Source organism: Urocampus carinirostris, chromosome 4 (genome assembly GCF_059441175.1).
Source record: "Urocampus carinirostris isolate Australia breed hairy pipefish chromosome 4, RoL_Ucar_1.0, whole genome shotgun sequence".
In the NCBI taxonomy this organism is placed as follows: Eukaryota; Metazoa; Chordata; class Actinopteri; order Syngnathiformes; family Syngnathidae; genus Urocampus; species Urocampus carinirostris.
Genome location: NC_142352.1, coordinates 31,598,807 through 31,610,918, shown reverse-complemented (window position 1 = coordinate 31,610,918; position 12,112 = coordinate 31,598,807). Strand labels below are relative to the sequence as shown.

The 12,112-nt window shown below is 36.4% G+C and overlaps 1 protein-coding gene across 1 annotated transcript; it reads right to left on the bottom strand.

Annotated features, from left to right (window-relative positions):
• Nucleotides 1-683: 683 nt before the first annotated feature.
• LOC148367316 (low choriolytic enzyme-like) lies at nucleotides 684-11,957 on the bottom strand. Its single transcript, XM_088333240.1, has 9 exons — nucleotides 11,944-11,957; nucleotides 11,757-11,857; nucleotides 11,654-11,681; nucleotides 11,498-11,545; nucleotides 11,114-11,245; nucleotides 8,838-8,958; nucleotides 6,476-6,654; nucleotides 4,204-4,285; nucleotides 684-819 (listed from the first exon to the last, which is right to left on the bottom strand). The coding sequence occupies exons 2-9, from the start codon at nucleotides 11,808-11,810 to the stop codon at nucleotides 684-686; spliced, it is 780 nt and encodes a 259-aa protein (XP_088189366.1). The 5' UTR covers nucleotides 11,811-11,857; nucleotides 11,944-11,957.
• Nucleotides 11,958-12,112: the final 155 nt, after the last annotated feature.

Genomic DNA, 12,112 nt, shown 5'->3' with positions numbered 1-12,112 from the left:
CCAGGCTGTTGCAGGGCGACCCCAGATTAAACACACGTGTTTTTTAAAGAAGCTGTGTTGAATTTGGAACTTTTATTACTCGCTGTCGTCATCTCCTGGCTTGCGTCAACATTGCAGCCTCTGTTAGCTCGTTCATGATGTGCACGCAAGTATGTGCATTTCTTAGACACACTCAAATAAACTTTTCTCGTTCCCTCTTTCTTGGGGTTTGGATTGGCGTTTGGACTCTACTTAAAGAAGTTCTTCTCTTACTTTCACAATTTTCTCACTACGCTAACATACATGCCGTTTTACATTATGGCGTAGTTTGTTTTCACTTGCGAAATACAATCCGTCTACAGAATATTTAAAAAAAAAACAACACCTGCTTGTTTAAAACCCGAAGGGACAAACATTTACCAAATCGGAAATCTTTATTCACGCACAAAAACTTTGTCTTGCTTAGAAAAATAGCAGCTCCACACCATACTAGTCTCGAGTCACAATCTGTTCTACGGTTAATCTGAAAAAAAAGAGAGATATGAGACAATATGTATCGATATGTTGCTGATTTACGTACTCAAATCTTGATATGTTAAAATATGATACCACAAACCCATGCACAGATTACTACATTTTTTTCCTTTTGAGTATTTTCACATTAGTTACCTTATAATCACACAGCAAATGAAAAAAATCGGGTATCAAAACTTACTACACTCATATAATTCATTGACACGTTCAATGTCATTGTCGCTCATCTCAAGTGAACGACCAAAGGAAAGGTTAGGATCACTTTTGGCGACGATGGTTGGCTGTCCGTTTTTGGAGAAGGCAAAACTGCAAGAGGGAAAATATTTGAGTCAACAACTTGTCCTTGACATCCGTACGGTAATATAAGTTATAAACATTTCATTTGAAAATATTTCTTCATGAAATTTCTTTTAAGCGTCTTTTTTAAAGAAAGTCTATGAACATTGTGGAAAGATACAAAGGGATAGGCTATAATAAGTATTTGTATTTTGTCAGAAGTGAAGAGCTCTACTTTAAAGGGACAGTATGTCAGGAACGCCACTTTTCCCCAGAGGGCGCCAACCAGTTGTGAAGCATTACGTGCATATTATCTCCAGGCCCAGTTGTGAATACCCTAACCCTTTATAAGGACCTGCATACTGGATCAGGTCATCATCAATATCACTATCTCCATGGTTAGCACTTTCATAATGGTGCTGAGGTTTTTTTTTAATTTTATTTATTCCAGTTCAGGCAGTTTTGTTATTGTTTTTGACTATTTGTCTGTTTATCATTTTTTTTCTCATGGTCTTTTATTAAACATCATCCTTTTTCGAGCAACTCAGCTTTTGGTCATGCTATTCTGCATTTGGGTCCACCCAAAACATAACACAATATGTATTATTTGTCCACTAGATGCTGATGTGTGGTGTGGTGTAAGGATGTTAAAGTAATTTGATCTCAGGAGCCAAATTGGTAGAAAAAAACACTCTCACAGGGGCCTTACTAATAAATTTAATGGAATGAAAGATTTGCCTCAGCTGGGGATCTTTCGGCAGCTCACAATTGAATTACCATTATGATGCCAGGATGTAAGATTTCATTATAAAATGAAATGATCTGCATTTTATATAGCGCTTTTCAAGTCAATGACTTCCCAAAGCACTTTACAATGTGCTCCACATTTCTCAATAGCGGCCTTGCAGCCATGTAAGGCGCTAACCTGCTTATTGGGGGTATTAGGGGTTCAGTGTCTTACCCAAGGACACTTCGACATGTAACACGGACGAGCCGGGATTCGAACTGGGATCCCTTGATCCCAAGACGAGCGCTCTACCTCCTGAGCTACTGCCGCCCCTGAATGCCGCATAATTGCCGAACACAAAAAAAAAAGAAATATATATATATATATATATATATATATATATATATATATATATATATATATATATATATATATATATATATATATATATATATATATATCAACAGATAATATCCAATCATTGTGGATAAAAAGCACAGTTTTTGTAGCAAATTTTACGGTTAAGAGAGACATCCAATCGTATTGTTTGAAAGAAGCACATGCAGGACTTCTATTTTAAGTCAAGTAACACCTCTCCTGCTGTGGCACCTGGCTTTAGAGACTCCCAGTGGACATACTGAAACCTGCAGGTCATTGTGGCTCATTTTTCTCTTGTGCTTCTATCATCGTTGTCTCGCGGGCCGGATTAAATCTATTGGTGGCCTGTATACTTGACAACCCTGATGTACTGTGCCCGAAACTGAGTGCTAAAATTTAAAAAAGAAGAGAACAAACTACAGAAACTCCGTGCATCAGTGGTGGAGTAGTGATGGTAGTGAGGGAGTTATGTCTTTAACCAACACAGTGTTTTTAAGGGATTATGTGCTGTTGACTTTAAATTTGTTAAGTATAAAAATTGTTAAAGCTGTTTTTTACTCTATATTTTATGTACATATGTAAATAGTTTAAATTAAATGGATCCTGTGTTTTTCCATTTATGTTGTTTAACATGAATGGTAAGTATATTCTTGTATTACAAAGGGTATTAGTTGTTGCACTGAATAGTCAATACTTTTAACAATTTGTTGTGTGTTATTAGAGATTCTGAGTTGCTTGATGTTGACATTAAAGTTGCTTAGTATAAATAAAGTTCAAAGTTTTAATGAGTAACACAGCGACATCTTGTGGTAGAGTTAAAAAATAAATTCTACTATAATCTAGTCGAACAATAGATGCTTTCTAAATTATCAATTCATGTTATGCATAATGTTACATTGTTATTGGTATTGATCTATAGTGCAGTGGTTAGCACAATTGCCTAACACAAAATAAGGGTTCACAGTTTGAGACTGGGTGGAAACATATGCTGGCCTGAAGAGGGACTTGCCCAAGACACAGCACAGGAAATGGAGCCCCTATGACAATAGTAGTTAAAGGAATCCAAACAAACTATTGATTAAGGGGGAACCCTAAAATGTGTTTTTTTACAGCTGTTTTCCTCTTTTTTTTCCCGTTTTCCTTTTATATTTTTCTTGTTTTGTTTAATTTTTACTTTATTTTCCCCTTTATCAAGTCATTACTAGTCTGAATCAATCCGACCCTCAATAACGTGTTATGGCTACAAGACCTTTTATTGCAACTACATAAAAAACATCAATGATAACCTCATAACATTGCAAGGTAAAAGTAATTTCATTTGAACATACAATATATCCTTCTTTCTTACTTCAGTATAATTTCAATTACTCTGTCGAACAGATTAACCGTGCGTTTCAGTTTCATCAAGAAGTTTTCTTTCTTTACTAAAACTAATGCTTAAAGTTGAGATTATCCTGTTGTATTTCTGGGATACATTTTTATTCTTTTTAAGGCATAAAATGTCCGTTCAAATAAAGCAATGGACTCAATGAATATACTGTATTTGCTTGTGCAGTGGGTTAATGGCACAAGCATTTTGGTGATTTATCACCCCCTATGTTGGTGAAAGAGGTTACATTTCTCTAGGCCTTTCAGAATCCAAATTTGAACCAATTTGAAATTTGAATGGCTGTACCAACAGTTTCAATCTCACTTGGTGGGGTTAATGAGAGCCTGCAGATCCTCTTCTGCAGGCTCATGGTAGATTTCTGAGCCCAACAGCAAGTCATCCTGAGATGTGATTGGTTAAATGTTTAGATATGAAATAACTCGTCTGGAAGCAGTACATTTAAGGGAGAGGCAAAGAAAGCAAGCTGACAATTTGCAAATACTGTCATCTATGTTCACTATTGTTTGTGGATTTATTTTTCACCGTCACCCGTCACTGGGGAGCTTTTTTTAAGTACCTGTCCACAGGCCTCTTAAGGGTTTTTAGGGGGCTACCTGGTGCATCACACTCAAGAACCCTGATACAATATATATAACAAAAGTATAGCTACATATATTAACTCATTGGTACTCCATTCAGATTGTTTATTTCAGTTTTCATATTTTTCATAAAATGCTAACGTGTACTTACAAGAAGAGCATTATCTATCACCAAAATCTACCTGCATCAATAGTATGTGATAATAGCTGGCATAAAGTCTACTTTTGATTCTGGCTTTAAGATGACCAATTCTTACCAACCAGGACAGTTATAGTAGAAATATAATCCACACCTGAAAGTTGGACCCAATATTTGGAATTTTATTTCCCCAAAAACTTACTTGCTGTAGTGCATGATCGAGTCAAAGTCGTAGGGAGTCTCCAAGTTATTTGTGTTCTCTTTCTGAAAGTTGTTTTCGGCTCCTGCAAATGAATGGAGACAGGAATTGAATACTCAAAGTGGTGTTATTATCCAGCAACTACCTCACATTTAGAAAAAAACTAACAATCCTGATTTTACACGAAAGATGTTTTTGCCCAGGTCGAAAGATTACAGTTGTTTTGTATTTTATCTTTTTTATTTTTTATTTTTTTTTCAAAATATTTAAACTGTCATTTATGTGTTTTTTAGTGTAAGTCTGTTTTTATAAAGAATGTAAAAGTTTTTTGGTTGTTCTTCTTTAACATGACTTGCCTCGACTTCTTTTCTCTCTTTTTTCTTTTGTTTTTTTCTTTCTTTCTTTTTTTGCATTTAATTTATTAAATTCACTTCATATTATTATTGTTTATATCATTTGTATATGATTTCCTTATTATTTTATTACATCGTTTACAGTTTACATAAGTGGTACTTTGAGTGTAGGATAAAACTGCTGCTGGTACGGTGCAATAAATATTACAAAGGTTCTATAACACAACTACAGACGCTCCCCTACTTACGACCATTCGACTTACGCAAAACAGTAGATGCAAAAAAAAAATTCGGGACGTCGCAAAATATCCGTATACTGCTGTAAGTTAGATTTTGTATTGCGTGCACCTTTTCGCGAGTACAGAATCCACCCCGAAAAACCTCTTCCTAGTTCATGTGTAAACATACTGTACTGAATTTCCAGCGCGCAAGAAATTTAACATTTTTTTTGTTTAATATTTTGTGCATCCATTCAATATGGTTGGTGTGAAGTGTAAAGAAGTGTCGAGCTGTTTCTTTTGAAACGATAGTGGAATAAGAAAGCTTGATGCGGTTGAGAAAATGGCCGTATCGCTTTTAATCGGCCCCTCTCTACCACGGAGGAGGACCTCTTGAAGCTGATCTTCCAAAAGTAGGTTACACTTAACTTTATTTATCTTTATAAAGCATATCATTTTATGAAATGTTTATACTTTTAGTTCAAAACAATACCGGTTACTCATTCATACTTATGTAAACCTTAAACATACAAAATATAACACTGAAGCAACTTACAAACAAATTCAACTTACAAACGATCATCCAGAACCGTTCGTAAGTGGGGCAACGTCTGTATCCGTCTGTTCTTCTCCACTGATCCAAATATTGCTCAGAAAAGTTCAAATAATTTGACATATAACAACTTATTTTTAAAGTAACTAAAGTAGTCACTTGCCCTGGTAACTTATTACTTTTACTTTAGAGTAATTCAGTTACTAAGTTTTTGTAAGTAGTGAGTAACGATGACTAATTATTTTTTTAATTTGACATCACTGTACATATTACACATATATTTTACCCATGGTTGTTCACAAACATTAAAACATAACCTATTGGCATATGTGTGTTAAATGGATTATTTAATCAGCTAAAACAATGCTCAATAAATAAGCAATTAAAGTCTATTCTTTGCACTGAGCCAAAGAAAAGCAACAAAATAAAAATAATCCATTGGAGGAAACTGTTTTGATAAGCGGTCGTAATCTGGAGGCCTGTGTCACTGAGATAAAAAATGGAGGTCACCAATTTTTTTTGCATCATAACCCAGAAAGAACTGAGATATTGATTATTGATCCAACTTTCCAATGCTATAACATTCTTCGCATTATATTGCTCTACTTTTTAGTATTCAACAGTACTTTTTAGTACTTTAGTTTGAAGTACTGTCAAGATATTTTTTGTACTTTTCAGTTGTGTTGGTTTTTCGAGTAGCTGTCAGTACTTGTGAGTACATTTAGGTCTCTAAAGTTTTGGAGTAGTTTTCATAACTCTTCGGGATTTTCTGATACTTTTTAGGGCCTATCAGTACTTTTGACAGGTTTCATTAATACCAGTACTTTTCAGTACATTTCAGTCCGTGTTAGCACACTTCAGTATCTGAGGTCCTTTCAATTCTTGTTAGTACCTTAGTACCTTTCAGTACTGTCTTATATTATCATTATTTGCTTCAAATGTAAGTTTTTTTTGTTTGTTTGTTTTTTTTTTGTTTTCAATACTGTTAAGTACTTCATACCAGGACTATTCAATACTCCTCAATAGTCTTACTTAGTCGTTTTTAATCCTTTTCTGCACCAACCCATACTTTCTAATTCTATGAGATTCTATTCATTGTAACTGTGTAGGCTAATGTGCTTAATCCTGGCCTCTCATTAAAATAGGCTCACCTGAAATGATGTTATCAAAATTTATGGTGACGTGATCATCTCGATCAGACCGAACTTGCTCATGGTGGAATCCAAGCGCATGGAGAACCTCATGCTGCACAGTGCCAAGGAATACACAGCCATTTTTCTGCAAAGAGATGAGCTGTCCACTCGACTGGCGACCAAGGTATGACCAGCACCTGCGCATATGTGTCAAAAAATGATTGACTGCATTGACATCACAAATCCTCTGGGCAGAAATAGGAGTTGTCCACATACAGTGCCTTGCAAAATTGTTTTCTTTTTGACATACTGTATTGCCATAATTCAGGTTTCAAACTTATCGATAAAACATTTTTCTAAGAATCAACCAAATGTGAGCTACGATCGTGAAAAGAAAACAAACATATTCAGCATTTTATATGGTTCTATCATCAAAAGTAAGTGTTGCAAAAATATTTGCCCTCTTTGAGCTAATATTTTGTAAATTTTTCCTTTGCTTTCTTTATAGCCACAAGTTTTTTAGGAGATTTCTCTATACATTTTTCACATTTTCAAACAGACATATTTGCCCATTCTTCTGCCAACAGCCAACAGCCAAGGTCCTTAAAGTTTGATTGTTATCATTTGTGAACAGCATTTATTCGTTTGTTTTTTTTTAAATGCTCCATAGGATTGATGTCTGGACTTAGGCTTGGCCACTACAACACTTATATATTGCGAGTTTTAAACAATTCCATTGTAGATTTTTGCTTTATGTTAAGGGCCGTTATGCTGTTGAAAGGAACCCGTGCCCCATTCTCAGGTCTCTTGATGACTGTAACAGATTTTCTGCCAGAATCGCCCTTTGGCTCCGTTCATCTTCCCATCAACTATAACAATCTTCCCAGTCCCTGTTAAAGAAAAGCAAGCCCAGAGTATGATACTGCCATCACCATGTTTGACAGTGGGGATAGTGTGATGTGCAGGGTGATGTGCAGTGTCACTCTTACGCTAAATGTAACACGTTGCATACCAAAAAGTTCAATTTAGGTCTCATCTGACCAGAGCACCTTTATCGATATGTTATTTGCGGCTCCCATGCTGCTTGCAAATACCAAATGGCCCTTTTTTCATAAAGGGCTTTCTGCTTGCAACTTTTCCATTAAGGGTACCTTTATGAGTATGACAAATAAATGTCCTATGCACAAATCGTCCCACCTCAGCTGTGTATGCCTGCCGGTCATTCGATGTAATCATGGGTCTCTTGGTTGCTTCTCGGATTAGTTTTTTCCTTGTTTGGGCCGAAGAACAATTTGGTCTTGGTAAGTTTGCAGTGGTTTTATGCTCACTCCATTTTTAGATTTTTGCTCCAACAGTGATCCGGGAGATCGGTAAATGTTGCAAAATTGTCCTGTGTCCCATTGCTATTTTGAACCTTTTCACAATTCTATCCCAGACCTGCGTGGTGTGTTCTTTGGTCTTCATGATGTTATCAAGAGTCTTTAATAAGTTTATTTTTTTATTTTTATAACTTTATTAGACAGTCAAAGTAAGGCGAGATTTTGAACTTGCATGGAGGACGGGCGAGTAGAGTTCTCTGAAAAGTCCCTCCCTTCCTAAAACCCTTCTCCAAACCCTCGATTTTTATTGAATCTTCAAGTTTGCAAAAAAAAAAGATCAGCCATAAAGGGTGTGGTAATCAAAGAACAGCAACATAATGGGCCAATAAGGAAAATGATGCAATTATCAAAATAAAAACAACAGTGACTCCAAATAAGAAGCTTGCATCCCATAAAATCTCCTTTGCACTCGTCCAATAGCAACCAACCGAACAGTCACCTGACAGACCTCTGAGCCCACCACAGAGCAGGTGAATATTAACTGAGACATAATGACACACAGCTGCACTCTGTTTGTCATTGTTACTCATTTAGGTCGACAGTGGATTCAGTCGTCGTCAAGGAATGTCTGGAGTCAGTTGGCTGAGCAGAGAACAGGGGGCCAATATATTTGCAACACCTACTTTTCAGTTTTGTCGTCGTAGATTTGATATAAAATGTTGAAATAATCTGGTTCCAATTCAAGATTTTGTCTCACGTGTTGATGATTCTTAGAAAATATGTTTTTTTAGCCTTAAGATTGAAGCCTGAAATGTAGCATCGTGTCAAAATGTTATTGGGCGGTATACTTTTGCTAGGCACAGTAGCTGAATGGAAGGATAGATGGATGGATGGATGGATGGATGGATGGATGGATGGATGGATGGATGGATGGATGAATAAATGGATGGATGGATGGATGGATGGATGGATGGATGGATGGATGGATGGATGGATGGATGGAAGAATACATTTATCAGGGTATACTCCCCTTCAAAAAGATACTTTTTGTGTCTCCCTACCCAGATCCAGAGAAGAAGTACAGATATTGACTTTGCCACCAGCGCCTCCACATAAAGCGAATGCAGGTTTTCTCATAGAAACTGATCAAGCCGTTAATGATGATGGAACGCTCTTCCGAGGCTGCAAAGGGAAATTTCAACCACAAATATGTCCAAGCAAATGAGTAGCAGTCGTGAGAGAATTGGATACATTACTGTTTATCTATCTATCTGGACCGCTTATCCTCAGGAGGGTCGCGGGCGTGCTGGAGCCCATCCCAGCTTTTTTCGGGCAGTGGGCAGGGGACACCCTCAACTGGTTGTCCAGCCAGTCGCGGGGCACACAGGGACAGACAATTTGCTCGCTCATTCACACCTAGGGACAATTTGGACCGGCCAATTAACCTGACATGCATGTTTTTGGAATGTGGGAGAAACCGGAGTGCCCGGAGGAAACCCACGCAAGCACTGGGAGAACATGCAAACTCCACACAGGAGGTTTGATCTCATGACCTCAGAATTGTGCCGTACACGCGCTAACCACTGTTTTAGATTATTTTCACTGAAAACAGTACAATACAGTACTTCATTTCAACATTCAAAGCTAGTATAACAAAAATCACATTTTGTTTTTGTTTTTAGCCTCAATTTTATTCCTCTCATTTCCTGGAAAGTTTTAAAACTTCCTGCTCCCTGGATTGTGAAACAAATGACGCATATGATATAGAAACCGCAAGCATTGATAGCTTTGAACCAGTGGAACCGGTTCCGATTTTGTTTGGAGACAATGAGGATTTGGAAGACTGCAGCTCAGAGTATGAACAATTGCCAGTCGAATCCCAAAACCTATTATAACCACACTGAAGAGGCATTATTGTTGTTTCTTGTTTGAAGTTTGTTTATCTAAAAATAAATTGTTTAATGATGTGATGAAGATTTCTAACACACCTTCAACACCTCTAAATTGTTTCGTAATTATGTTTCAATCTGTGATATCCGTTATGTCGTTTTAAAAATTGTGTGAAAATACCGGCGTAAATTAAGGTTTTCTACGAAGATTCTGATATAGCTTTTCTTCTTCAGAAGAATCAATAAGTAAATAAATAGATAACTAAATAAATAAATAAACCTCAACATCGTTTTTTTCTAACATTTATGTAAATGATGTATAATGTAAAGTATTTTCAACGTTTTTGTGTAAAATAAAATAGAGTACAACAAACGAAAATACAAAAGAATAAATATGACCAACAAATGAGCAAAAACCGTTCCAACACAAGTTACACACACGCAGTAAAATGATTTATAAATTAGATTAAACATTCGCAAGAAGGGTGTCTTGAGTGTTTGAAATAAAGCGATTTAGAGAATAAATTTTTGAAAATACACTGAAATTACTCCTTTGTAAAAAAAAAAAAAAAGGTTATCAATGGAAGTGACAATAGCCCAACAATGGTATTTAAACTGATTTTTAAACATTTGATATGGAAACCGTAAGACGTGTTGCAATGTTGATTTAATGATTAAAAGGTTTATATGTTAAAGGGTTCTAGTTTTTACAATTGGATAATTTAAACCGGGACGTTTTTGACAAAGGCAAAGAGAAAAGAAAAATTCCAGTGGGTTCAAATGTTTCCAATCAAATGACATTTTGCTTTAAGAGTTGTATGTGGTAAAAGAAAAATGCCATTACAGTATATGTATCCATTTGGTTTATTGTGTAAAGATGTTGGATTGATTGTATTAGGTTTCAATTAACCGTGTTAGTGTTGTTGCTGCTTTATAACCTACGTAATAATGACATTACTAAGTGCATTGAGCAATGTCAGTGATTTGGTTCGGATTCTATCAGCAGTGGCCAAATACTCCAGAATTAAAAGTCTTCCTCAAAACTCAAAAAAGCAAAGTAAATTTGTCCTTTAAAGTTCTTGGGTGTGGCTATGTCTGTATCCACCAGTGTCTCTTCATTTTGGTCAACTATTTGTTCATGGGGTCACTCGAGAGTCTGCTCTACTTCCCATCAACACTTCAGTCAATGCTTATAAACTGTGCTATATGCACGGTGTGGAGGTTAAATGTAAACAAAACACTGTCAATGAGAGCGACACTGCTTCCTAGAGTTGTGTAGGTGCAATTGCACTTGATTCATTGGAAATAATAAAAAAAAAAAACCTTCTGGATTAAACGCGCCTGCTCCCCCTGACAGAGCCTCACGCTACTCCAGAAGGGCCCACCCCACTATTTAAGAACCACTGGTATACACTAAAAAAATTGTTATCAAAGTCAATGGGACTTACTGTAAGCACTGGAGATGATTACAGGCACATAGACGTAATCTCCACTTTTAGGCCATTTGCATCCAGTATTAGTGCAGGAATCAGCATTCCTAAGAAGACTAATGGCAATGTCCCCATGTATGAGAGGTGTAGCTGAAAAAATAAAGCACTTGTGTTCATTTACCATCCTAAGTTCCATCATTTGTTTCCATTTCAAAATAGTACAAAGGAGACAACGCAATCCATCAACACTTTATTTTAAGGTTTGGAACTGTGTGTGTGTGTGTGTGTGTGTGTGTGTGTGTGTGTGTGTGTGTGTGTGTGTGTGTGTGTGTGTGTGTGTGTGTGTGTGTGTGTGTGTGTGTGTGTGTGTGTGTGTGTGTGTGTGTGTGTGTGTGCTCTTACTTATGTTCGCATTTGTCTTCTCAATCATTCCGTTGATGTCCATGTTTTCTGAAAAGGGGAAAAAAATCCTTAAAATGATCACTCGTCGACACGTCGTCTATATCTACAGTAATATGAATATCTTTATATAATTGTATTTTAAATTACTTCACTTGCCTGCGTCATCGTTACTCACGGATAGTGTCTGAAAGACAAATTCATTTTTACATCACACACATTTACAGTACTTTAACAAAATATATCAACAGTGTAGTCTTACATTTGGAAGATCATTTAGTAACAGTTGGACAATAATAAGAAATATCAGAGTCATGATTGGACTAAAGGCAGCCGCTGTCTGGTGTTGGTGTATCCTAATCTCTGTGAAATAAAGCAAAATTAAGGTGGTTTTTTTTCAAGGAAGAAAATTTTATAATGAAGTGTGAGGCAAATGTGATGTACTGTACCTGTCTTGTCAAGACCTTGATTGCTGAATGCCGATGATGAGCTTGTTGTCTCTACGATACTTTCCAGATGGGTGTGTCTTAAGTACAAAACTCTTCTGTGAGACTAACCTCGTATGGTTCAGTAGAAGACCCCTCAGAGAATTTTTCAGGTAGTAATTAACTCAATGCC

What these genes read in the sequence shown, in the direction of transcription:
- LOC148367316 (XM_088333240.1), bottom strand. Translation starts at nt 11,810, where the DNA reads ATGACTCTGATATTTCTTATTATTGTCCAACTGTTACTAAATGATCTT. An exon ending in GAAGACAAATGCGAACATAA is followed by an intron (nt 11,246 to 11,497) that starts GTAAGAGCACAC and finishes TTATTTTTTCAG; the next exon opens with CTACACCTCTCATACATGGG. An exon ending in TCGATCATGCACTACAGCAA is followed by an intron (nt 820 to 4,203) that starts GTAAGTTTTTGG and finishes TCCCTCTTGCAG; the next exon opens with TTTTGCCTTCTCCAAAAACG.